Raw genomic sequence first — 26,525 nt, 5'->3', positions numbered from 1 at the left:
AACAAACACTATCAATCTCCTTTGCCCCCTCACACGATTCTCCTAAGGGAAGGGGCATGGAGTGCAGATCTTTTAAAGTGACTGAATCCTTTAAAGGCAATGACGGTATTTACCACATGCTGGGATGTCGCACAGGTCAGACTTATAGTTTTCATCCAAGGTGAAGCACCAGGGAGCTTCCTTCTGATTCCCTGGGTTGCGGCAGTAGGAGTGCCCTCCGTTCAGCTCTGGGAAGCGGAGGGCGGTGAAGGTGTGTGTGTGTGGGTACTGGGAATTCCACGGCTGGCACTGGCGCCCTGATTTGGTCACACTGACAGTTCCCCGGTAGTCCACACCTGTGCTGTTATAGCACTTGTGATCTGAAAAACACAGAAGAAGAGCCCAAACTGTGAGAGAGAAGCAGAGGAGGTGCTGGAGCTCCCGGCCAGCAGTTTCTGGAGGGAGGACGTGCAATTACCCTCACGGCCGAGGCTTCCCTGATGGGACACAGAGCGGGCCTTGCAGTGACATTCCTGGGAGGATTTACAGCTTATGCTTCAGGAAGAGAACCAGTCCTCCACAAGTATTTTTGATATTGAACACAGAAAAGAATCAGAACCGGGGTGGGACCTGGGGGCACTGGAGTCATTTCCTAGTGAATGGTGCAGGGACTGTTTCTTCCATTTCTGCACATGAGTCCTGTACTAAAGAATCTAGTTCTCAGAAAGTGTTAGTGGCAGGGCACTATGGGTTTCTGACAGGGGTTAGGGCCATTGCCATGCCAGTGCACATGGGAAATGCACAGAAAAAGTTTTTTGTTTCATGGAGGAGAGACGAAGGAGGATGGAGGTAAGCCTCCATATACATATTTTTTTAATTGTGGTGCAATGCACATATCATACAATTTACCATTAGTGCATTTAGAACATTCAAAATATTGTGCAACCTTCACCTCTATCTCATCCTAGAACACTTATATTATCCCCCAAAGAAACTCTATGCTCCTTAAGCAGTCACTGCCCACTCTCCCCTTCCCCCGGCCCCTGGCAACCATTAATCTGCTTTCTATCTCTATGGAGTTGTCTACTATGGATATCTCATATGAATGGACTCATACAATGGTGTCTGGCTTCTTTCTATGACAGTATCTTCAAGGTTCATGCCATGTTGTACCATGTAACAGGATTTTACTCCTTTTCATGGATGAATAATATTTCATTATGTGGATATACCACAATGTATTTATCTACTCTCCTACTGATGGACATTTGGGCTGTTTCCACCTTTTAGCTGTGGTGAATAGAGCTGTCATGAACCTTTCCGTACAAGTTTTTGTTTGAACACCTGTTTTCAATTCTTTCGGGTATATAGCCAGGAGTGGCATTGCTGGGACGTATGGTAATTCTATTTTTAAGTTATTAAGGAACCAGAAACCATATTTTAAAATTATCATCCTCATGCAACTTCTTGAAGATAGGCACTGCCTCTAATCCCCCGCTGAATGCTCAGCCCCACACAGTATTTGGCCCATTGGAAGGTAATCTGACTATCAACACGAATCATCACTAGGGATCAAGATCCAGTTTTCATGCGGCTGCCGGCCCCCGAGGCAGCACAGACGGTCAGGGGCTACCACTTACTTTTATTTATAGGATCCGCCATGGGAATTCCAATCCGGATACAATTCGCAGCTTCGGGGCTCTCTGGCTGGGGGAGATCTTCACAGTTCGGCAGTTTCAGCCTCATCAGAATCATGGGATTTGATCTCGCAAAAATGTATTCCGTCTGACACAGGACATTTTCCAGGATTTCACATTCATCGCGACACAAGTCCCGGGGCTTTGGGACAGATGAGGTTTCATCACAGTATGGGAAGGCGTAGTGGCACAGGGAAGGAATGGCGAACTGAGAACACTTATCAGACAAGTGACTGGAGGTGCCGATCATGGTGAAGGCAGCTGGAAAACAAACACAATTATTAACTCCCAGGGGCAGGGTTTATCTCTCCCGGTTATCTAGTCAACAGATATCAGATGTAAACACACATTGGAAAGAATCTGCTGTGCTCAAACAGACAAGGCCAAGAGAAGGAGATTCATTTCAGATGTCTAAGCAGCTTACTTTCACTGGCTTGAAAAAAATAATTTTGACTACAAAGTTAAAACAACAGGATTAAGTTACATATGTACCGTTTCCTAATAAAAAGAATTAATTAGGTTAAAGTACAATATATTTTTCATTTTTACTACAAAGCAACAGAACTTTGCGTTTCATCCGGTACTTTTTATTAGTTTTGTGAGGCTTCTAAAACATTTGACAGCTGCAGGGCAGAACTTGCTTTATGCAGTGACTGAGCCCGATCACAGGATTTAGTTCTGTGTCTTGCCTCTGAGCTGCTGGATGACTCTGGGTGACTTGTTTAACTTCTTTGTGGCTTGAATACTTTCTATTCCATCTTCTGAAAATGCGGCAACTCATCTGGAAGTTCTCGAAGAGCACAACTCAGTTGTTCCAGTGTGTATTATAGGATATTAGTGGTCACTTAGCCTAACCTCTTATCCCTGTACAAAAAGAGCACTAGCCTTTGCATAACTCTACTGACAAGGAGCTTATACTCACAAGGCAGCCTAAGAGGTTGTTAGTACACTGTTTCCCAAAGTATGTTCCTCAGAACATTAATTCTGTAGAATGTTAAAAGTGTTTGAGAAGTTGGGGTTCCATAAGCAAACAAGTTTGGGAAATGCTTGTTAAAAAAGTTAAATGGATTAAAAAAAATGTTAATACTTTCCAGTAAGCTGGAAAATGTCCAAGAGAGGATTAATATAATTGGGTGACCCAATATTTATATCAGAACTCCCATTTATTTTTGTGAATACTTAGTAAAAAGTATGTTCAAATGTTCTTTTACTAGGTTGAAAGGTTTCTTCAATAGCCCCTCCCCCACAGTCCTGCCTCCGCTCTGGAATTTCACAGTCTTTCCGCTTGAAAGCCTGAGGGCTTCCGCAATGGGCAAATACATCTTCCTACAGTTGCTTCTTCAGGTTAAATAGCTCCCCTGGCCCTCTCTTAGCTCCTTCAAAGTCCTCACGGGACATAGTTTCTGGACTGTTGGCTATTCTGTGTGCCTGTCTTGGGTTTGTTCTTGCCTCTCTTAGATCCTAGAGTTGCCAGATAAACTACAAAGGACCCAGTTACACGTGAACTTCAGATAAACATTTGGGACATATACTAAAAAATTATCAAATGTAACTGGGTGTCTTGTATTTTTCAGTGCTAAAGCTGGCAACCTTATTAGAATTTCAGAAAGGCCATTTTAATGTGTTGCCAGGGTACGGGGCACAGAGGCATAATAACTACACTAATGGGAGAGGCACAGGCGGCCGCAACCACCAGAACTAGGTGTACGAAATCGTGCAAGGTGGCCGACACTACGTACCTCACGTGTGCTAGGTAGTGCTTCACTATTAGATTTCCATGAAAAAGATACTTTCAATTCAGATAAGTGAAGGGTAAAATAGAGAAAGCTAGAGCAGGAAGAGACCTATGATCATCCTGCCTCCTCGCTCACTTCACAGGGAAAGAAAGAGATTTCCATGGAGAGTAAGAGTCTTTCCCCAAAGTCACAGTAATGGCAATATTGGGATTAGCATCCAGAATTATGGACTCTAAATTCATCTGCTTTCAGTCGACACAACGTTGCTTCCAAACAGTAAGCTCTGTGAGGGCAGAAACGTACCTGGCTTATTCCCCACAGCATCACATCTCCAGTGCCCAGCCCAGGTCCTGGTATGCCAAAGGCACCCAATAATATTTACTGAGTGTTTGAATGAATGTGAGACTTCTCAAAGCCTCCTTTTCCTCTAAGGGCAAACTCAATAAATTATTCTAATGTAAATTCCAGAGCAGAGATTGCATCTCCTGCTTTTTTATGGCCCTGCTCCTAACCCCTATGCTTAGCCTAATCCTTTGTCAAGAGAAGAGCTCAGTAAAATTTCTGGCGAGAAAAATTGTTATGCAAAGTATAAATATAATTTCATTGCTACCTACCTGTGATTTGATTTTCTATTTCCCCTTGCATATGCAGAGACTCCATATAGACAGTGCGGTTGCCAATAAATCTTGCACACGCAATCCCTCTGTACGGCTGACAGAATCCATCTTCTTCATACTCATCTCTAAAAACAGAGCACAGACATGAGAGGGTGCAGTACACACTTGCAGTTGGCTCTGACTGCGCGATGCCCCAGACAGTCACTAGGGGGCGCAGTCGGGCACAGTATCCTAAAGAATGGGCGAAGGAATCCGACTTTTTCCTCAGTTCCCTCCATCGTTTAAAACATCTGTTGGTCACGTCGGTCAAGTTTCCTTCACCCCCAGAAAAATCATCCTGAAGCACAAAATCATCCTTAAATATGGGAGAAAACACTTTTATTTTCGCAGCTGGTGGTGGGCTGGAAGATGATGTAGTTGTAAGAGTAAAGAGGGAATGAGGTGGAAATCTGGGCATATGTTTTACAGTTTTTCGTTTTTTAAGCACAGATTATTTCCTCTTCATTTGCTACAAAGGCGTGGGCGCGTTATCACCAAGGTACACTCGGACTGATATGTCAGTTAGGAGACTCCACGGGGTGAGAAGCTGGGGGCAGCTGGAAAGAAACCAGAGGGCAGTCCAGTTACGTGGCTCCTGCTTGAGACCTATTCTCTCCACCCTGCAGAGAGAGGTCCATGGCAAACCACGGACCGGACAATTTCAAATGAGTCACTAAATCCCAGGAAATCCAGAGCAAATGCCAATGGATGCTTGCTTTCATAATCCCCTAAAACTTAAAAAAAATCTTAAAAAAATTTTTGCTGCCTCAAATGACAATAATAAAAGGGAGGGCAGAGATTTTATTCTGAAGACAAGGGGATACCAGAAAGTGATGTGATTAGTGACAGTCTGGCAAATGGCTGGAGATCTAAGGCTGGAGATTAGGACCCAAGATGGCAGGTTCAGCTTGAAAGGACAGAGGCCAAAACCTTCCACAAGGGCCTATGATAAGCTCAAGACACCAGAGTACAGAATATCAATCTGCTTCTGAAAGGCAGACCACAGCCAAGCAGAAGGCTATCTGCCAGGTTTATGGGCGGACTTCTAGCCTGGATGCTCCTCCCCCGTTAACCTGGCTGGAACCAACACATCATCTGAACAAAGCATCATTTTTCCTCTTTAGCTTCTAAGTTAAAGTACTTTAGAGTAAAAATCAGGAGAACAAAATTCTCCTTCTACATTTAACATTTGCATATCCTTAGGCAACCTCCCAAGTCCTCTGAGCTATGGTTTTCTTATCTATAAGATGAAGCTAATAACTGACCTCTCGACCCTGTAAGTCACAGTCATGAGGATCCTATCAAGTTGTGTAAAAGCTTTTAAAAAGTGCTACACTGAGGTAACATACAATTATTATTAAAGCACTTACAGTTACCGAAGAAGACATTTATTTAAAGGAGAATTATTTACTAAGCTTCTACTTTGTAAAATCGACTGCGGTCAGTGCTGTGACCCTGGACTTCCACACCTGAGGGTTCAGTGAGGGAGTCTAGAAAGCCCACTAGAATAGGAAGCCAGGTGAAAAAATCTGATAGAGCTGATCCTTAAAAGACACTGGTTTTCAGTTGCTTTCTACTCCCTATTCACTAAAACAGTCATTTTGAAGGTGGAGATGGGAGCAGTATCTTCAGTGTCGTCCTCCGAATAGTTCGCAGTGCAAAGCTCTTAAAATCGTAATCTTTAAGTACATGTACAAATGAATATATCATATACCTGACATAAAGACACTGAAATTTTAATGTTGCAAAATCCTGCAAGCACTCTAAATGTTTACTTTCATAAATCCTAATGTTGAAGCCTTCTTGACTTAAATTTTACTTGGGTTGTAAAATTAGCCCCACTTTTATTGGGTAGCTAATCATAAACCTATGAGGAGAGAGAAGTTTCTCGATGATGCAGCCTTGGGATCTTGGAGACCGAAGTCCGGAGACCAGAATGCACCCCCCAACTCCCACCCCCACTATTACAGACAATGCTTTTCTATCCCTAGGCATTAGCAGACCTCTGGATTTTTAAGGTGTCATTATGAGAACACTTCTTCCTCCCCCGCATTAAACCCTCAAGGCCTCAATTTATATCTCTTGGGAGGACAAAACCCTGGAATTACCCCCAGATATAAATCCCTGACCTACTGGGAGTTTCCATATTTTATGTGTGAGGCTTAGGCTAAACTTCTTACCACCTTTCCAGTTCAAGATTCTAAGAAGACCCTTTGAATACAGTTTCTCGGAATAAAATGGAATGCAATCCCTTGGCTGCATATCTCTTACCAAGGGCTTAGAGCTGCAGGTGTATTAAATTTTTGACTGTGCCCAGAATTCTTGATATTCTGTCTAGTCTCTTGGGGACAGATATAAAAAACAAAACAAACAAAATTTTAAAAACCAGCATGTAATGTCACCTGCTAGGGAGTAGTTCTCAGTCCTGTTTGCTTATACAATCTCCTTAGGAAGCTTTTGAAAATACCAGTGCCCAAACCCCACCTCGGACCTATTAAGTCAGTCTCTGGGGATGCAGCTTAGGTATTCATGCGTTCTAAAAAGGTCTCAGGTGATTTGAATGTGGTGGAGAACCACAGCACTAGAAAAATAAACATGTATTAAGTGTCTGCCACTCTTTGTGCTGAGTACTATGCTAAGTGCTTTCGTCAAAGTAGCCCCTTGTGCAGTGTTATTATCCTTATTTATCAGAGGGAGAAACTCAAGTTCAGAGAAGTTAAGTAACTGGCTCAGATTCACAAAGCCAGTAAGTGGTGCAGCTAGGATTTAAACTCAAAATTCAAACTGAAGCTTGAATACCAGGCTGTTGGATCTGTAATGATGTCCTACTTTTCAATACTACTTTAAATTAAATCAGCCTAATAATAAATAAGAGGCTTTGTAATGAGCCTTTACTCTGTGCCAGGCACTGTTCAATTTCATTTATGTATAAAATCAATATTAAGTCATTTAATCCTGACAACAGTCTTATACAGAAGGTGAAGGTGTAATGATTCTCATTTTACAGATGAGAAAACTATAGGGTCAGAAAGAGCAAAGAACTTGTCTAATGTGACACAGCAAGCAGAAGAACTAGATTTGCCCCAGACTGTCACTTGTAACCATGGTATACAGCTTCCTTTCAAATGGCTGGCTATAGACATTTTTGCATTGCGTACAGGGGCCTTCTACTGTGAAGACGTTTTGGTATCTGCTGGGTAGCCAAAAGATTTTCTTTTAAACATCAAGTCGCAATCACCTTTCATCCTTTCCATTTTTCCTGCTGGCTGTGGCTGGAGGGGAACAAACGCTCCTCCAACATCAATCAGCTTTATGCTTTTCTCTTCTTTCATCGTTGATGCCCTCCATGCTCAGCAAATTGAAAACATGAAGCAGCCAGGCAGAAAGAGTGCAAGGGCACTTGCTGCGAGCGTGCCCGAGGCTGCGTTCTAGGGAGAAGAAAAGTGCACTAGGAGAGGGCAAGTGGAATCCTGGCCATTCATCACAGCAGCTGGCACAGACATGTGCCAGCTACCTCATCGTGGTGTCAGGATGCCCGGGAGCTTTGTGATGGGCACTCCTGTTTCTCATAAAGGTAATTTAGTTACTGTGTTACCAGCCCCTCAACCTTCTGAAGTCGCTGTCATGCGATAGGGAAAAGCCAACACAGTTTGCCCTCCACCTCTGGGGTCTCCCCCTTCCCCAGAGCAAGGAGCTTATGAGGGATGGTCACGCGAGCTGACAGCAATGATGACCAACGTGGCAGCAGTAGGAGTATCCACTCAGGAAACACCACGGATCGAGAATGGGGAAAACACTGCCCACGGGAGTTTGACAGTGGGAGTCAATAGCTACACATTCCTTGGCAAACCTCTCGGGTCTGGAACAAGGCTCTCGAGCGCTCTCCGAAAATGAAAACAACGCATTGCGTAGTGTGGGGTCTGGGAAGCCCACGATGTAGTTTTTTGAGAGTGGGGGGCAGGAAAGGAGGAGAAAGGATGGGTGGGTAGGTGGGGTATGGGGAATAAAAGGACGCAGAATACCCCAAATGGATGCCCAAATGGAGATGTGCCAAGTTTGGATCATCTGAGGCCTGCTGGCGCTCTCTTTAGTGTTTCCAGGGAGAGCAGGGTTTCTGCAGCATGCCTCAATTTAAGGCAGACAGAGAGCAAACTCAACTGTTGTCTTAGACACGATTTCCAAAGAAACCCTTAATATTCGTAGAAAAACTGGTGAAAACGGAATGAAGTCTGTAGATTAGTTAGTAGCGTTGTACCAATGTTAATTTCTTACTCTTGGTATCAGTACGATGTTGATGCAAGACATTAACATTAGGGGTAATGGGATAAGAGCATAGGGAAACTCTGTACTACTTGTGCCGTTTTTCTTAAATATAAATATTTCAAAATAAAAAGTAAAACAACGAAAGAAAAAGAAAGAAAGTGTTACAGGATGGCGGGGGGTGGGGGTGGGAACCTTACTGTATACAGATGAGCAGGAGGGGCTATGGCGTGAGGGTATCGGGAAGGCCCTCAAATGACCTCACTTAATCTTCCAAACAACTTTATCAGAATCTATCTGGGCCTATCCCTGCGTGGCTGAATTCCCGTCACGAACAGTTCACTCATTTGTTTGAGCTTGGCCTACTTCTAAATTCAAATCCTTCCAGGAGAGATGACATACTTGGTCAGGAAGAGCTCAGTATAGATGGATTTTTTATTAACTGCTGTTGGCACTTTCATCTTTGTTGAAAGTTGTATACAAGGAGGGTGGGGCAATCGATGAGAGGTCCGTGTGTGAAGAGGAAGGCAATCTTCCTGGCCTTGCACTTCAGTCCAGGGCCAGCCTACGGCCAGTGAGATGACAGAGAAGGCCGACCAGGAGGGAGGGTATGGGAGACTGGTTCATCAGTCACTTGTTACAAAGGGATCTTTTCAAAACACAGACTTGATCAGGTCATTTCCTGCCTAAAATTCATCCTAGTTTCTGACTCACCACAGTTTCTTGACTGTAGTACACAAGGCCTTTCCCTAGTTCCTGCCCATTTTTCCAGCCTCGTTCCTGGCCTGATGAGCCTGTGAACTTAATGAGACTAGCCATGCTACTGACCTTGGTAGTCTCCAAACAAGGAATGCACTTTGCCACTCTTCTGGCTTTGCCTGTTCTCTTCCTGGGACCCAGCGCTCCCTCCATCCTCTTTCTCACCTTGTGGTTGCCTTTATGTCTTTAAGAACCCAATGCTCCAACTCCCCCGGGGAAAGTTAGTCACTGCCCACTCCACTCCCCCCTGCCCCCCCGTCCAGCACCTTTATCACACCACTCCTACGCATTTCTGACTTCATATTATGTAGTGCCCACTTCACCACTACTCTAAGGCAAGGACCATGTCCGATTTGGCTTCGTAACTCCGGGGCCCGGCACAGTGCACAGCTCAGTAAATAAGAGCTGAATGAGGGAGAGGGTGCTGCTGAGAGCTGTTTCTACCCCCACCCCACTGTGCACAGACTGACCAACAGGGCTGTAATAGACATAACAGACATGGAGGTGACCTAGGCTAGCTCTCAGACATGGACCCTCTCCATACCAGAAGGACCCTCCAAACTGGAAACCACTCTCTTCTGCACCAGATTTTACACTGGGGCCTGACAGGCTCAGTCAAGCCGAAGTGATTCTTACTGATGAGTGAGGCCCTAACGTGTTCCCCTTTGGGGTAATACGACTAGTCAAAATGCATGCTCCCCCTTACTAGGAAGAGAATGGACATAAAAGGACTTTGCTAACTATAAAATCTCACTCAAACAAAACAAATACTTGTACACAAATGTTCATAGCAGCACTATTCACAACAGTAGAAACAACCCCAAAGGCTCACCAACAGTTGAATGGATAGACAAAATGTGGTAGATCCATACGGTGGAATATTATTCGCCACGAAAAAGGGACGAAGTACTGAAACATGCTACACTGTGGAAGAATCTCCAAACCATTATGGTAAATGAAATGAACCAGATGAGAAAGGCCACATAGTATACGATTCCATTGACATGAATGAGTAAATCCATGAAGACAGGAAGCAGACTGGTGGTAACCAGGAGCTGTAGGAAGGGAGGAATCGGGAATACCTCAATGGGTATAGAGTTTTATTTCGTTGTGATAAAAACGTTTTGGAACTAGAGAGAGATGGTGGTTGCACGGCATTGTAAATGTGTTAACTGCTATGGAATCGCTCACTTTTAAATAAGTTAATTTTAAGTGATGTGAATTTCACCTCAATTTTTATGAAAAATCTCATTTATACACAAGGGACAAGGTAGAGGGAGCAACAGAGAGGAGCAGTTAAGTGGGGATTTTAAGCTTCAGAGCTGGGGAGAGATTTTGGGGCATGTTTCCAAGCACACTGGCCAAAAGTCCTGGCATTTTACACAGTCCCAGCGGGTTTTTTTGTTCTGATTCTCATGGTTCTTCAGCTGGAATGCCAGAGACAGTGCTCCACAAGCCCACAACCTGGCAGCCTCATGGGGGACTGACTACCTTGAGTGGCATCTTCCAACACTTCTGAATTTACCCCACTTGGTGCCTCTTACAAGCCCCATTTTGAGCCATGGAGATGAAATCCCATCAAGATGCCTGTCCCCAGAGCCCTGAATCTTGGTTTGAAGGAAATCCATCATGCAGTTCAAAGAGATGCAGTATCCCTAGGTGTGCTCCAGTTAGCAATTTAGCAAAGTTCGGGTTATTTTCTCTCATGTGGGAGGTAATTTCACTTTACCAATGCAAATATAACTGGTAAGTTACATTTGCTTCCCCAAAGACCATCATGGACATAAATGATGGAAGGTATCCCTTTTTAAATTTGCAAATCAGGCCACATATTACCCTGATCTGGTTAGAGCACAGCCACGGCAGATCCACACCCATGGTGCTTCCCAGGGCTGGCACTAGTAAGCTTGGGGCTGGGTGCAAAGCTTCCCACCTCATAGGCAGGTTCTCCCTTGGGAGGTGCATCAGATCTCTTAAAGGTGAAAATCAGCTCTGTTTTTTCATTAAAAAGGGAGATACATGATAAAATTAAGAATTTGCATAAAGGATGCAGAATTACCCAATATGGATAAACACTCAGAGACACAGAAATTTTAAGAACAGAATATAATCTGGGGGCTTCCCTGGTGGCGAAGTGGCTAAGAGGCCGCCTGCCAATGCAGGGGACACGGGTTCAAGCCCTGGTCTGGGAAGATCCCACGTGCCGTGGAGCAGCTAAGCCCGTGCGCCACAACTACTGAGTTTGCGCTCTAGAGCCCGTGCTCCGCAACAAGCCACCGCAATGAGAAGCCCGCACACTGCAATGAAGAGTAGCCCCCGCTACCGCAACTAGAGAAAGCCCATGTGCAGCAACAAAGACCCAACGCAGCCAAAAATAAATAAAAATAAAATAAATAAATTAAAAAAAAAAGAATATAATCTGGTGTGGTCTAAAAAAGTTACCACCTCTCCAAAGCCACCTCCTTCCTTTTCCTGAAACAGCTTTGAGCCTTGAAGCATCCTTGGTTAACTGCCAACCAGGAGGAGGGAAAATAGTTTAAGTCATACCAGCTTGGAAGAAAAGGCCCTTGGAGAAGAGGTATCAGGATAAACATAGGTGGAGACATGGAAAGAGCTGGCTGGAGTGAAAGAGAGAAGGTGGGCATCTTGGAAGGAGAGCTGTCGGGGGCACCGAAAGTATACTTTGCCTCAGGCTGCCTGCGGTGGAGAGATTACAGGTTAAATGTGGGATCCCAACGCTATTGTCCAAACTCTGTTTTTAAAGACCAACCTGAAAGTGGGCATCAAAGAGGGTAATGTGTAAACACACTTGACCTTTAAGATCAGCTTTCAAAGTGACCCAATCAAGGCACATCAACCCGGAGAGGTGATGACTCACAGAGAAGACTTCAATCTACAAGGCTGAGAAATCAGCCCATCCTAATAGCCCTTCTCTTCCTGGAATGCCTTTGTAAGCACGAGCAATTGTGAGGCAACTGTGTCAAGTACCACGCGCTGTTTCCCACACCTGGACCCTGACAATTGGTAACTTTTATTTCCTCAGCAAAAGAGTCCGCTCTCTCACACCACTTTTTTGCTTTGAAAAATTACATGAAAAATTTAAAGTTTTTTTTTCCCCCTTGGCTGCGAACCATTAAAACAAACAGATGAATAACATTCTGTCATAGTTTCCAGAGCAGCACGTAATAGTTACTTGTGTCTAACTTAGAAATGGGAAGGTATTGGCTTTGCTTCATAGCGATGTTTAGGAACACAAGGGTTTTATTTCACTTTGGAAAAGGAGAATTACCCGGGCTTGTATCTCACAAATGTAACTTAAGGGGAAATTATGTGTGTGATAGATTTTATTCCTATTTAGACATGCATTTGGAATGATAGGACTGTACACGACAGTATTTGTAAGAATATGGAAGGTCACTAATAAAAAGGATGAGTGACTTTTGCCCCCTCCTATTTACTGAGGTTTCCGTGGTGGAGTAACCTTGTACCTTCTAAGAAGCCCAGGGGTGTTTTGACTTTTCCTCCTATGAAGGGCCTACTTTGCTCCTAAGCTCAGGCTGGCACTGGGAATGTACAGATGGGTCTTGGAGCCCCCACGTTTGGGGCCCCGAGTTCTCATTAGAAACCCTTTGGATGTTCTTTGGCAGTTCTTCAAATATCAGGCATTCCAATTACCCTCTAAATTTGCCCATTGAGAATAATGGAAGTTTAGAATAATATGACATGCACACATACCAATCTGGTCAGATTTTTTACCACAAGTGTTACTAGGATTGCTTTGATATTTTTTTCACTTTCCTTTTATGCCTACGGCCATGGATTGAAAAAAGGGGGTTTGTGGAAAGAGTGGTAAAGGGAACTTAGGGACTTCTTAGGAGGGTTTTGATTTCATCTTACTACTCAGAAATGGGGTGAAACCCAATCCCCCATTTTGCTTTTCTGTTTCATCTCAGCTTTGTTTCCCATTCCTTCTGCTGAGGGCAGTTAGGAAAGACTACTAGCCTCCATAAAAAGCAGTGGTGAGTATAATGCCTCCCCCAACCCCCAGCCCCAAATAAGGCAACACAGAGGTGCCCATGTCAAACATAAAAAAAAGTACACATTTTTAAAAAAATGTAAAGAGGCAGAAATTCCCAGTAAAATAAGGTTTGATTTGTAAGGCACCAAATGGGAATATTGTAACTGGACAAGCGGTATCTGTTAGACAAGGGGGTCTCTGGGACAGAGCTGTGAAATCCAGTGGACTCTTTAAGGAGAAATGAGGAATGAGGGTGAATTTGTGGGGCTGCTTTAACTAGAATGGGAAAGTGCAGAGCAGAGAAAGGGGAGGCCTTATGTTCTCGGCATTGGGATACCAACGATATGATCCCTGTTCACTAGGACTTTACATTCTATGGGGGAGAAACGTGAGTGTGATAAACATCACCTCTGTTACCCTTTCCCTCCTTCTCTCCTTCTCCCCATTCCTCTTTCTTTTCAACCAAGTTTGCTGAAACCTTGTGCTAAGGATAAAAGAAAGCACATACAACTGAGGCTGGGAAGGCTTCTGGAGGAGGTGATAGCTCCAAAAAGGAATAATTCAACAGATTGTGGATTAAATGGTATGCTACCAAGATAAGTGGAGTCGAAGACAGAGTGAGAGTTCATGGAGTAATGGGGGGAGTGGGGTGGGACAGGCCCAAGGGGACTTCTCTGTGGACTCAAATCCTACTTTCATGTTCCTTTAAAGTCTTTATTTCAATCTGCTACCTCAAAATTATAAAAAAATGGGGAGGGAAGGGATTTTATAGTGAAGACAAGGGGACACCAGAAAGTGATGTGATTAGTGACAGTCTGGCAAATGGCTGGAGAGCTAGGGCTGGGGATTAGGGCCCAAGATGGCAGGTTCAACTTGTCTACAACCTGGCACAAGGGCAATACATGCAAGACACAGAGCACAGAACATCCAGCTGTCTCATGGAGAGAGCTGAGTCTATGTCAGAGCTGGCAGAAAATGGTAAGGGGCCCGCTGGCAGAACTGGTTGTGTGTGGAGGGGGACTGTGAACTCAGGGCAGGCACCAAGCCTTGTGGCTGTCCCCTGGGTCTGTTTATTGTCTAATGGAGTCATTCCTTTGGAACGGGACTTTTCCGACCTCTGGTCCAACCCCTTCTAAGGCTGAAAGAACCAAGAGTGAGTGGCTATATGACTTGACCAAGTTCACCAAGTAGTTGGATGGTCAAAGTGCAGTGTCCGGGCAAGACCTGGGCTTTGGAGACCCACAGAACTGGGTGCAGTCCTGACAGCTGCCTTCCAGCTGTGCGTGGCCTGGGGCTAGGTGTGTAATCTCCTCATCTGTAAAACTGGTGTGTTATATAAGATTGTGTATACAAACTATTCAAGCATGGTAGTTGCTTATGAAGTATAAGTTCTGTTTTTGCTCTATTTATTCTAGAAATAGGTGTACCGATTTACCAGGTACTATTCTTGGCACTGGAGAGAAGAAAGCAGACAAAAATCCCCACCCTTGTAGTGCTGACATTCGCTTAGATTTCTAGCTGGAAGCTCTTTCTCTCACTCCCTTTTATAATTTGCATCTTGCAGTTCCTTCTCATTGGACCAAAGATAAGTCATACATAAAATCATGCATGTGTGTGAACTCTGAACATGTTGGGGACAGAAGTAGGTATGGCTTATGAATCAGAAAGGCCAAGACTTAGGCGTTAGCCTTTAAGAAGAGAAGTTTGATTAAACCACCCCTCCTTGGTCTGCTCCATAGACTCTGCCTCCTTTCCCATTACTGTGGGTAGATGCTCTGTGCTCCACTTTAAGGCCCAACAACCATTGAGCGCATGGACCCCACCCCCTCTCACCTATCCATGGATATTGCTCTGGTAATTGTCCCTTTTCTCTTCTATATTGCCATTTCCCCCCATCTCTACTGGATCATTCCCATCAATACATCAATGTACTATAATACCTCCCACCGTAAATTCTCTTCAGACTGTGTCCCCATTCAGCTACCTCCACGTTTCTGTACTCCCTTTTATAGGAATACTCCTCTCAAGGATGTCTGTACCTGCTTTCTCCAGTTCCCCCATTGGCTCTTGGACCCACCCCAACCAGGCCTTTGCCTTGGCATTCCATTGAAAGAGCTCATGTCAAGGTCAGTGGTCTCCATTACTAAATCCAACAGTGAATATCCAGTCTTTATCATCATTGACCTAGCAGCAGTATCTGACACAGCTCTTGAAATACCTTTTTTCACTCAGCTTCCAGGACAGGCTTTCTCTCTTGGTTTTCCTTTTACGTCTTTGGCTGTGCTTTCTCAGTCTCCTGCGCTAGTTCAAAATTTTAGTCATTGAGAGCCCTAAGTCTCAGTCCTCAGACCTCTTCCTTGTACTCTCTCTCCCTACCTGAGCTTCCTGTCTCCTAAGCTTTAAATGACCATTTCTGTACTGAAGACTCCCACACTCTTATCTACAGCTGAGACAACTCTCTGAACTTCAGCCTTCATATTCCCACTTGGGTATGTAAAAGGAATTCAAACTCAACGTGTCTACAATTGAAATCTTTATTTCCCTCCAAGACCATTCTGGAACTCTTCCACCATCCCAGTAAATACCGATTCCTTCATCTGCTCACAACGAAAACTTTGTGCTCTCCTTGATTTTACACTTTCTCTCACAACCATATGCAAACCAGCAGCCCATGCTTCCACCTCCTCCTTCAAAACCGATCCCAAACCTACCTTTACTGCTACCCTCCGGTTCAGGCCACCATTATCTCTGCATGATTTTTTTTCCAGTAGCCTCACAACTGGTCTTCCCACTCCCACTCTTGGCCGCCTTCCCCAGCCTATTCTCAGCGCAGCAGCTGGAGGAATCCTTGTTTATGTCCCTCCCCTGCTCAAACTCCTCCAAAGACTTCCCTTCTTGTGTTAAGGAAACACTGGAGTCCTTACAACGTCCCTACATAGTCTTCTGCTGCTCCCACCACCTCTTTGACCTCATGCCTACCACTGTTCCCTTGCCCTTATCTAACTGATTATTACCTATTCCATTTAGTATCATCAGATATCCTCTGTAGTGATACATTTAATTGTTTATCGTTTATATACAAACTTCACGGGGACAGGAACTTTGGTTTGGTCACAGCTGTGTCCCCATTGCCTAGAGCAGTGCCTAGTGAGTATCAAGTTGTTGACACTTAGTACATACATACATACACGTTTAATGAGTGAATGAAATCTCTCCCATTTTTTGCTTTAACTTCTGTGTGGTGGCAGCAAAGAGGGAAACTGAGTTCATCTCACAGCCTGAAATTTACAATTTCTCCCCTTGCCCAGCCCAGACACTCAAGCTCCCCACGCACTTAGTTCCGCTGAATGGAAGAAACGAAGATGGGAAGGAGAGGAGAAGGGGCGACCTTTAAGAGGAGCAACAGTTTAACTTGAAAACTAAATTGGCTTCCAAAGCACTGCTTGAATTTGACCCCTCTCTTCCCTCCAGGCCCAGCCCATCACCCCCCTCAGCTGACGACTCCCCTAACTGGGAGACCAGCCTCCAGTCTTCTTTTCTTCCAAACCCACCCTTCGTGAAGCTGCCAAAGGGCCATCTAAAATGGAAATCTATGTCATCCCTGTGGCTGGCGCGTTCCATAAACCACGCTGCCATCGTCAGGTACACAATAAATACTGGTTACTTCAATATTTATAAGATGAGAAGGCCACAAACTTTTGTTAATTTAACTTTCAAGTTCAAGTGGTTTCCTCTTCTCTTCCTCATTTCTTCCACTTACCTTCAGAAGTTATCAAGATTGTACTCTTTCCTCAACAAGATTTTCAGCATTGAGGTAGATTAAAAAAAGAAGCATGACCTTTGACTTTTAGCTATGGGTATGATTTGTAACCATACCCAGATGTTTATGAAAATAGTATATTGCCCCAGAAACAACCCCCAAAAAGGCAGGAAGGGAGGATGGATGCTTTCTGTACACTGACTATGTGCCAGGAATCGTCAAGGTAGTAGAATTACCTGCATTTTCTAGTTGAAGAAACTGAGGTTCAGAGACTAAGTCTCTTGCCCAAAGCCTTGGGCCTCACTCCAAATTTCCTGCTGTTTCCACTATAAGAAATACTATAAAGCTAATATAAATATATGAAAATATGTACACATATGATTTAATGAAAAAGAAACACCGAAGAGTATTTGCACATATGACGCTGCTATGTGGGGTTAGGGTTATGTAAAATGAGGCTGCTATGTAAAATGGTTATATGTACATAGACAAGGAAGGAGTTTAGATGGAAATAGTCAGTGTTGATTGTATTGAACCACGTGTCCTCCAAACTGTCCCAGTGCTTAGCAGTGATATAGTAGTTAGAGTAACACTGAGAAAACAAGCTCGAGAAAAAGTGCTCAATTGTGTGTATACTTCCTAGACTTAGCAGAGGGGAGAGAATTTCATAAGCGGTATTTGGTTTTCTGGAGGAGGAGAGGAAGGAGGCAAATATTAAGGAGATGTCTAAAGCCAGAGAGGAGGAAGATGAACAGAAAAGATCCCTCCCAGGTGCTCTGGCTTGATACAGGTTCTCTCTATTCAGCAAGGGCTGTTCCCACTTCCCAGAAATTGATAGGAAAAATGCTGGCCAAGTAAGTTTCAAATTTCTCTAGGGCATTACCTAACAAGCAGGATGCTGGGACTGATCTTGGCACTGCTGAGTGGAAAAGTCACTGGGCTGGAAATCAGAGGACCAGGGTCCTTGGTGCTGATCTGGCTGCCAACAAGCTTATTTCTACGTAACTTGGAGAGGTCACTTACCCTCTTTTTTCCTCAGTTATTCCATTTGTATAATATAGAAGTTGAACTATCTGATGTGTTCTTTCCAATTCTAACCTTTTACGGTTGTTCTAGTCTTAGCTCTCATCCTGTCCCACCAAGACGATCGCCGTATCCTCCTGACTGGTCTCTTGACCTCCGTTCTGGATGCTGTAAATTGGTATTTCACACTGCTGCAGAATGAGCTATCTGAAAGCTAGATCCGATCATCTCTTTCTTACAACTGCAGTTACTCTCCACTGCATAAAGTCCCCTGGTGACGGTCCTATCACATTAACAGAGGTCACAAGGCCCCTGAATGTCCAGCCCCATCTCCTACCATTGCCCTTCTCGAACTCCAGGCCCTAGTAATAAGGAACAGCTGGTAGTTTCTGAACACACCACACTATTACTGACATTTATGCCTTGGCTATTTCCTTCCAAGAAATCCATTCTTACCTTTCTCCACCTGGCTCACCGTCCTTTATCCTTCCAGTTCTAGTTCAGTCTTAGCTCTCTTAAGATGCTTTCCTGAAACCCCCAGATTAGTCTATGAGTAGCTTTGCTCTCTCCACCCTCCTGCACTTACTTCATTAGTCTAGGATTCTGTATTGAGATATCTGTTCCTCTACCAGGCAGAAGGTTCCTAAAGCGCAGCAGCTTTTCTTATTTTTCCTTGTAGTCTCTGAGTGAGGTCCCCCATCTCACTCCCAGCAGAGCCCAGTCCATTTAACCCGGTTTGCAGAAGGTGCCCAAGAAATGTTTACGGAATTGCAGAGACTTCCTTCAGCCTTCAACCAGCAGCCTTCCGCAAGCACTCCTTGGAATACAATCCCAAAGGGGGACCAAGGCAGGTTCCATCCCTATTTCTTAAGTGCATTTAGCTATAGCTCCTCTAGAGCCCTGCCCAGATCCGTGAGTTTCAGAGCTGGCAGTCAAAGGCAGGCTCACCATTCCCCACCCACCCCCACCAATTTATCTAAGCAGAAACAAAAAGACGTCCAGGTACCAGGCATCCGGGTTGCTGTTCCACAGGGCTCACAGGACAGAATCGTATCTGCCGCCATGAGGGTATTATTTTAAGCATTACTAAACACCCCTAACCTATCAACTCCTGGCTTTGGAGTCATTTCCAGTTGGAATGTCTTTAGGCTGAAAAAAGACAGGTTTGTGAGAAGACATAAACATCTTTGGTGAGAGGTGACATATGTTTTCTCCTAGTGAAAGCAAGCCACTCCCGTAGACTCTGCAGTTTTCTAGACACTGCATAAAATACATCTCTTAGGCAATTAATTTCCTGGCAGGCTTCGAGTGAAGCAATTACTCCCTGTTTTTCTTTGTCATTGTTCAAAAGTCTAACAGTGCATCTATCTACTTTATTCGTGTCTGGAAGGCCAGAGACTGCCTTGAAACCTCTGCGGCAAACGTATGTAAAAACACTTAGTGTTCACACGTTTGATTTAAATATTGACAAATTTTTTCATTAGTACATTAAACCCTCAGCTTTATTCATCTTAAATGCTTTCCGGGAGAGTGACTCCCCCCGTTAGCATGACTCCCAGTAACTCAACACAAACTTTGCAAGTGGGCGAACCATGGAACCTGGTAGTCTACTGTGCTCCTATTCTGTGGTGAGGCAGCTGGAACTGGTTACGAACCAGTACTGGAAATAGTATTGGGAGATTTCTTGGCAGATTTCTTACATCGTTATTCAATATGAACTGCCAATCATATGCTCGTAGTTATGAAAATGTCAGGAAACTCCTCGTGTTCATGCTTTGCTTGACAAAGCTATTTTCGAGTCGTGTTGGAAGGCAGGGGCATCCAACATTTGGGACGGAGAAGAAAAGAGCAACCCTGCCCCCAACCTTCCCAGCAGTGTTTGAGAAGTTGGTAATTCAGTCCTAGATGACAAGAGCTCAACTCTGAACTGAGAGACGTCCGTTTCACACAGTCTCAATTAGTCCAGGATGTGTGTCAGGGCTACTAGAGTTCTGCAAGGAAATGCAAGAAACGTGTTCACTTCTTGCTCGGTTTGGATCAACTGAGCTTCAGATCAGGGTCAGCAAGTGTTTGACCCTTGCTCCTAAGGCAGTGGAGCAATGCCCACGAGACAGGAAAGTGAGTAAGGCAGAGCCTAGAGAGAAGGGAGAGAGTGAAAGGGAAGGAAAGTAAAGGCTTTGGCAGAGAGATGGACGGAGGACAAAAAAGAAGTGTGAAAGAAATGCAAAATAGGGGATTAATACAACATCTCATGATGATGAAATAAATTCATATGACCTTTCAACACACATAACTTAAGTTTAGAGTCTGATCACATTCTTGTAAGATATGTAAGGGCATTCTTAATCTACCCTTGAAAAAGCAATGGCTGTTGTGGAAATTTTGAAAAATAGAAGCACGGAGAAGAAAATTAAAATCACCATACATCCAGGACCTACCGATAATCACTCTTAACAAATATATGCATGCATACATATAAACACACGAAGGAATTCTTTTTACAACTTGGAATTATACCAGACATAATTTCTTCTTTTGAATGGAATATGTATTTCCCCCATCATTATTCTTCTAAAACATGGTTTTTAGTGGTTGCAGTGAAACATTCAGGTTGTATCCAACTTTCTGTTATTTATAAAATGTTGAGATGAATATCCTTGTGTATGAATCTTTACATACATCTATGATATTGCTCTAGGCTACAAACAATGAGTGGAATTATTTTCTAAGTCAAAGGTATGCAACTCTTTAAGGCTTTTTACATATATTTCCAAATAGTCTTCTAAGAAAATTGTTCTAATTAATATTTCTACCATCAGTACAGAATGGTGTCTGTTTCTCCGCACTTGCTGCTAACAAATACCTGCTAAGGTACCTACGAGGTATTATCACTTTTTAAGACCTTATCTCATTTTTATCCATAGGGAAGTTAAACATATTTTTCCTATGCTCACATGTTTGTAAAACATTTGTACTAGTAATGTAAAACATTTGCATATTTTATGCATTTTCTCTGTCCTTTCTACCGTTGGTATTAGTATTCTTATTAGATGAAGAGATTGAGATTTTGAGAGACAACTTGTTCGAGATCACATAGTAAAGTGGCAAATTTGGTTTTTAAGTCGGCTTCATGTCATGCTAGGCACGGTATTCTTTTATAAATCCCAAGGATAATAATATCCTAAGTCCAACCCAGCAAAACAAAATCCACTGAAACCACAATAAATAAAATCAAGAAAATCCACAATAGTACAACAAGGTGCAGAGCCCCTCATGAGGAGTATCGAATATCTCTTTGGTCTTTAATTACAGTCACTGAGTTGTGTGCTTAGAATATTTGCAGAGAAATGGCAATAGCCTAAGAACCGTGTTTAGAATGTGTTTTATTTGAATGAGCTCTTCCCTCCAGATTGGTAGACTTAAAGTAAACCCGTAGGCAGAGATGTGAGGAGAGATGCTGAGGAAGGTGACAGTGTATTGGTGTGTATGGTGCACATGGGGATGGGGTATTGGTTGATGGTCTATTCCACTGGTCAGAGGGGGAGGGAAGGTAGCTACCAAAAAGGCTGGTTGATGGTAGGGGCACTCGTGACTAGGAGCATGCTCTCTGAAACCAGGGAGGGACGTGCAAGTGGCTGAGTGCAGGCTAGGGCAGCCCAGGGGGACAGCCTTCAATGGCCGTTATCGGTTCCTTCAACCAACCAGCATCAGCGGAGCTCCTGGTCCAACTTCACCTGGAGCATCAGGCTTTACTCTGGGCAGCAGAGTTCAAAAGGGAAGCATTCATGGGAAGTAAAGATATTAGACTGATGAAGAGAACTCAAATCATATCACGAGAGCAATGGCTGAAGGAGCTAGAGAGGGGAGCCTGGAGAGGAGAAGACTCGAGGGAACACAAGAATAGTCTTCAAATGCTTCAAGGACACTCTACATCCTTTACTGGACACGTGTGCTCTCAGCTTCCCTTGTCGTCGCCTCATCTCCAGTGTCCTGGCACGTGGTGCTCAATCAGAAAACATATTTATTGACAGGTGCCGGGCACTGTCCCCACCCTTGGGGATCCAGCAGTGGACACAGCCCCTGCCTTAAAGGAGCATACCTTCTCAAGGTATCCAGTACGTGGCTGCTGAGGATGAGTGGATACATAGGTGAATGCGTCAAAGATTGTCCTCATCAAAATGGAGAGCAGAGGAGGGACATTTGGACGGAGATGGTAAACGAGTGATGACTTCTGAAGTGGCTGAAGATAACTAGGAAACGCCAGTGCCTACAGAGCTGAAGTCAGAGGTCTGAGGAGTAAAGGCCAACTAGTTCCCTCTTCTCCATCCTCACATCACTAAATCACATCTCTAATTAAAGCCCCACCCAGTTAAACCATGGTGATGGTTCCCTATTGCTTTTGGGAAAAAGTGCACATTCTATAACCGGATGCATAAGTTGGCTCACAAATGGGAGCCTGTCTCTCTTTCCAGTCTTATGCTCTGTTGTTCTGACGGGAGGAAGAGAATCGGATAGAAAACTCCTGACTGGGGTTGGCTCAGTGCAGGCTAGGGGCAGCCCCGGGAGGCAGCCTTCAATGAACGTTATCGGTTCCTTCAACAAACCAGCACCAGCTGAGCGCCAGCTACAGTGTGGCAGTGGGTGCAGGTCCTGGTGCTTGAGGAGCTCACAGTTTAAAGAAACGGTGGCGACACGTCATAAGGGCTACGACCTGGTGAGGAGGAAATGGCAGGAACGGAGGCAGCAGTACTTCTTCTATTCATTCATTCTGCAGATACTGAGTGTCCGCTGCATACCCGCCACTATCCTAGGTGCCAGGGCTCAGTGGTGAACCAACGGCAGGGCAGGGGAGCAGTCTACTCGGTGCGGCCAATCTAGGGTTTAGGGTCTGCGGAGAATTTTAAAACAATCATGAAACCAACTCTCTGTTAGTCTGCTGTTATTACCATATTGTGTCTGTGATTCAAACAACGTCCTATGAAATACTCCTATCCACCGGGGAGATGCTCCCACTGCCCTGCCCTTCGTACACCACTGCTGGGGCTACTATAGTGAACAAAACATCCCCCAGTCACTGCCCTCATGGAGCTGACATGCCAGTGGGGGAGGGTGATGGCTCCTCTCTCCTTTAGTAATAGAGCTGCCCATATCAGCTGGCCACCGGCTCACTTAGCAGGAGACCTCAGCTAGAGGTGGCATGTGGCTATGTTCTGGCTAAAGAGATGTGAGCAGAAGTGAAGTGTATTACCTCTGGGTCAGGTCCTGCAGAGAGAAAGAAAGGGGCAGAGAGGGAGGGAGACAAGGCAGAAGGAAAGAAGGAAGGAAGGAAGGGAGGAGAGGAGGAAGGAAGGGATGAAGAAAGGAAGAAGAGAGGGCTCTGTCCTTATAAAAGAAAAGATAGAATGTGCTTGCTATATTTAAAAAGAATAACGAACAAGGACCTACCGTACAGCACAGGGAACTCTGCTCAATGTTATGTGGCAGTTTGGATGGGAGGGGAGTCTGGGGGAGAATGGACACATGTATATGTATGGCTGAGTTGCTTTGCTGTGTACCTGAAACTATCACAAAATTGTTAATTGGCTATACTCCAATATAAAATAAAAAGTAAAAAAAAAAAAAAGATTGTTGTTTCTTCAGATTAAAAAAAAAAGAAAGAATGTGCTCCTGACTGGAGTGTGGCCGTGAAGATGCTGAAGAAGCCATCTAGAACAAGATAGATGACACATGTTGGGGCTGGCAGAAGAGTAATACAGACTGAGCTTGAGTCTCAGGGCGGGCATGGGGAACAGAGCTACCTTTCCAGCTCTCAGCAGCCTCCTCAGGACTGAGGAGAAATCAATTTCTATCTTGTCTAAGCCACTGTATCTTCATCTATCTATCTATCTATCTACTCATTTATTACACCAGCCTAGACTGTATCCTAATGAATACCGAGAGATAGACCATAAACAAAGAAAGGGAAAGCATAGTTTGTCCAGTGTTAACTGGTATGCAGAAAAATAAAGCAGGGGTGGGGGAGAGTGAGGCCTGGCAGGTGAGGGAGGCTGCAATGTCAGTGCTGCTGGTAGACCCCCATGCTCCAGGACAATTGTCACTGGCCACACGTGCTTGTTTTGAGCACTTGAACGTGGACAGCTGAGATGTGTAAAATATACTCTGGGTTTCAAAGACTTAAAACAAACAAACAAAAATACATGTAAAATATCTCATTAATATTTGTATATTGATTACATGTCAAAATGATAATATTTTAGATCTACTGGGTTAAATAAAACATATCATTAAAGTATAATACACTAAAATGTAAAGAGTTGAAATTAATTTCAGTGTTCTTACTTTTTAAAATGTGGCCCCTGGAAAATTTAAAATTACACATGTGGCTCGTAGTCGTGGCTCACGTGATATTTCTACTGGCTGGTGCTGCTTTACCACCTACCAGTTACGCCTCATATTCCTCCCACCCAGTTCTCCCCTGGCCTGCTGACTCCGCCGTGTCATTGCTTCCCCAGGCCCCCCAGTCCCAGCTCTCCAGGGTCCTGTTCATGGGGGAGAGTCCTGCTCTCTGGGTGTTAGGACTTATCAAGAATTATCATGATTATTCAGTGGGATCCTTTAAAGACCCAGGAACGGAGGCCCCTACATGTGGGCAGAGTACCCAGCATCCTCTTTGGAGAGCAGTCGAGAAGGCCCAAACGGCTTTCTTTTGCCTTTCAAAAGAACACACCCTTTCCCAACTGGACTGCCACAGTACACAAACTTCCCCCGTGAAAGGCTGGACTTGAAGTTCAAAGTGTTTGTTTCTAGAAGGCCCTTGTTAAAGAAAGTGGCATTTGAAAAACTCTAAAGCTGTAATATACAAGAGCAAGGGCTTTGGAGTCAGATAAACCAGGTTCACATCCTAGCTCTGCCCTTCCCTAGCCGTGTGGCCTTTGAATAATTGTTGAACCATTTCACGCATCCATTTCTTCATCTCTGAAGCCAGGATACCATTACCCACACCTCACACCGTGGTTCCACCTATAACACACGTGCCATGGATGCAGGCCAACTCATGGGTGATAGACCCCAGGCCCCCAGCCATCCCTTTTAAGGAGCTGTTCAGAATTAGGAAGAAAGGTAAAAAAAAAAATATGACTACCGGGGTATGAATCACCTTTGCTTCATTGCCTCATGGAAAAATTCTGCCATTGGGGAGAGGGCTGGGAAAGGCAGTAAAAGGAGAACCACGTTCCCATTGAGTGCACACAATATACGTCAAAATTCCCATCATGCACGTACAGAGTTCTACCTGGAGGCTAAGGGGTCAGCCCTATGCATGAAAAAAATTAATTGAAATAGTTCTTAAAGAAGGAAGAAAAACAAAGCAACCTGGTTTGTCCTTGATGAAATGTCCTTTTCACATTGGCCCTCGGGTTACGTCAGCCAGAGATTGCCTGTCAAGGTGATGCTGCCTGATGCACGATGAAGTGTTTCATTAACACTGTCAAAGCATGACAGCATTTACGGGTTCAAATGCTGCGCCTTTCACGTGTTGCTCAGACGTAACCCTGACCTTACTTCACAGAGCTGGGAGCAGTTGAAATCCCAGAGGCTTTCCTCCCTGAGTCACACAGGGGAGTAAGGGCTTTATGTGCATCCTCACCGCAACGCTGGGAGCTGGGTACTGTTAACCCGAATTCACCGAGGTCCAGACAGGCTTCTCAATGTCCCCCTGATCCGGCGAGTATCAGAACGAGCGCTAGAATCAGCTCCAGCTAATTCTTAACAAGGCTGCCATGCTGCTACCAATACAGAAAGGCCAGGAGCACGATGTTTACATTCATTATTCAATATCAAAGACTTATAAATTGGATGGAATTTTAGCTTGAATGTCTTAATTATTTTGTTTTATTTATCTATTTTTTTGGCTGCGTCGGGTCTTAGTTGCGGCACGCGGAATCTTCGTTGAGGCGTGCGGGATCTTTCACCGTGGTGTGGGCTCTTCGTTGCGGCGCTTGGGCTTCTCTCTAGTTGTGGCACACGGGCTTAGTTGCCCCGCGGCATGTGGGATCCCAGCTCCCCCGACCAGGGATGGAACCTGCGTTCGCTGCGTTGGAAGGTGGATTCTTTACCACTGGACCACTACGGAAGCCCCTTAATTATTTTTATGGAGACAAATGCTAGGGAACCAGTCTCCCTGGCTAGGATGCACATGTAACCATGCTGGTGATTGAAAAGGCCTTGGGTAGGACGTGTGCACCGCAGAGCAGAGGTGGTATCGTGGGAAGAGGGCAGAACTGGGAGGAAGGCAAGGCTTCAAGACCCCTCCGGTGACGTGGGGGAATTTTGTAAGGCTCCTGGAGTCTCACTTTGCTTATTAAATGGGAAGACTTACCTCCGAATGGCCTGGATCACAGGATATTTGTATGACAATGCATGTGAAAATGCTTTTGTGAGCTACAAAACCCTACATGAATGTACCAGACTAATCAATGGATGCAGTGGGTGGCTTGGTGTGACACAAAGGCAAAGATTAGGGAGATCTGACTTTTCTGTAAGACTTCTCTGTAATTTCGGAAAATGTGATTTTTATCACTTCTTCCCTCCCTCATTGGTTTGAGGAAAGAAAGTTATCCATTTTAAAAAACCCAAACC

At 44.4% G+C, this 26,525-nt stretch overlaps 1 protein-coding gene across 4 annotated transcripts in view; it reads right to left on the bottom strand.

Moving 5' to 3' along the window:
* Positions 1 to 26,525, bottom strand: part of ROR1 (receptor tyrosine kinase like orphan receptor 1) — a 412,097-nt gene that overhangs the window by 34,923 nt on the left and 350,649 nt on the right. For all 4 annotated transcript variants that reach the window (XM_032629529.1, XM_032629549.1, XM_032629560.1 and 1 more), the window contains 3 exons: positions 4,027 to 4,154; positions 1,620 to 1,937; positions 114 to 359 (listed from right to left, as the gene is read on the bottom strand). In XM_032629529.1, the coding sequence (XP_032485420.1) occupies positions 114 to 359; positions 1,620 to 1,937; positions 4,027 to 4,154 (692 nt within the window). The remainder of the gene's footprint in view (positions 1 to 113; positions 360 to 1,619; positions 1,938 to 4,026; positions 4,155 to 26,525) is intronic.

Source organism: Phocoena sinus, chromosome 1, assembly GCF_008692025.1.
Source record: "Phocoena sinus isolate mPhoSin1 chromosome 1, mPhoSin1.pri, whole genome shotgun sequence".
In the NCBI taxonomy this organism is placed as follows: domain Eukaryota; kingdom Metazoa; phylum Chordata; class Mammalia; order Artiodactyla; family Phocoenidae; genus Phocoena; species Phocoena sinus.
This window is presented reverse-complemented; position numbering and strand designations above follow the sequence as displayed.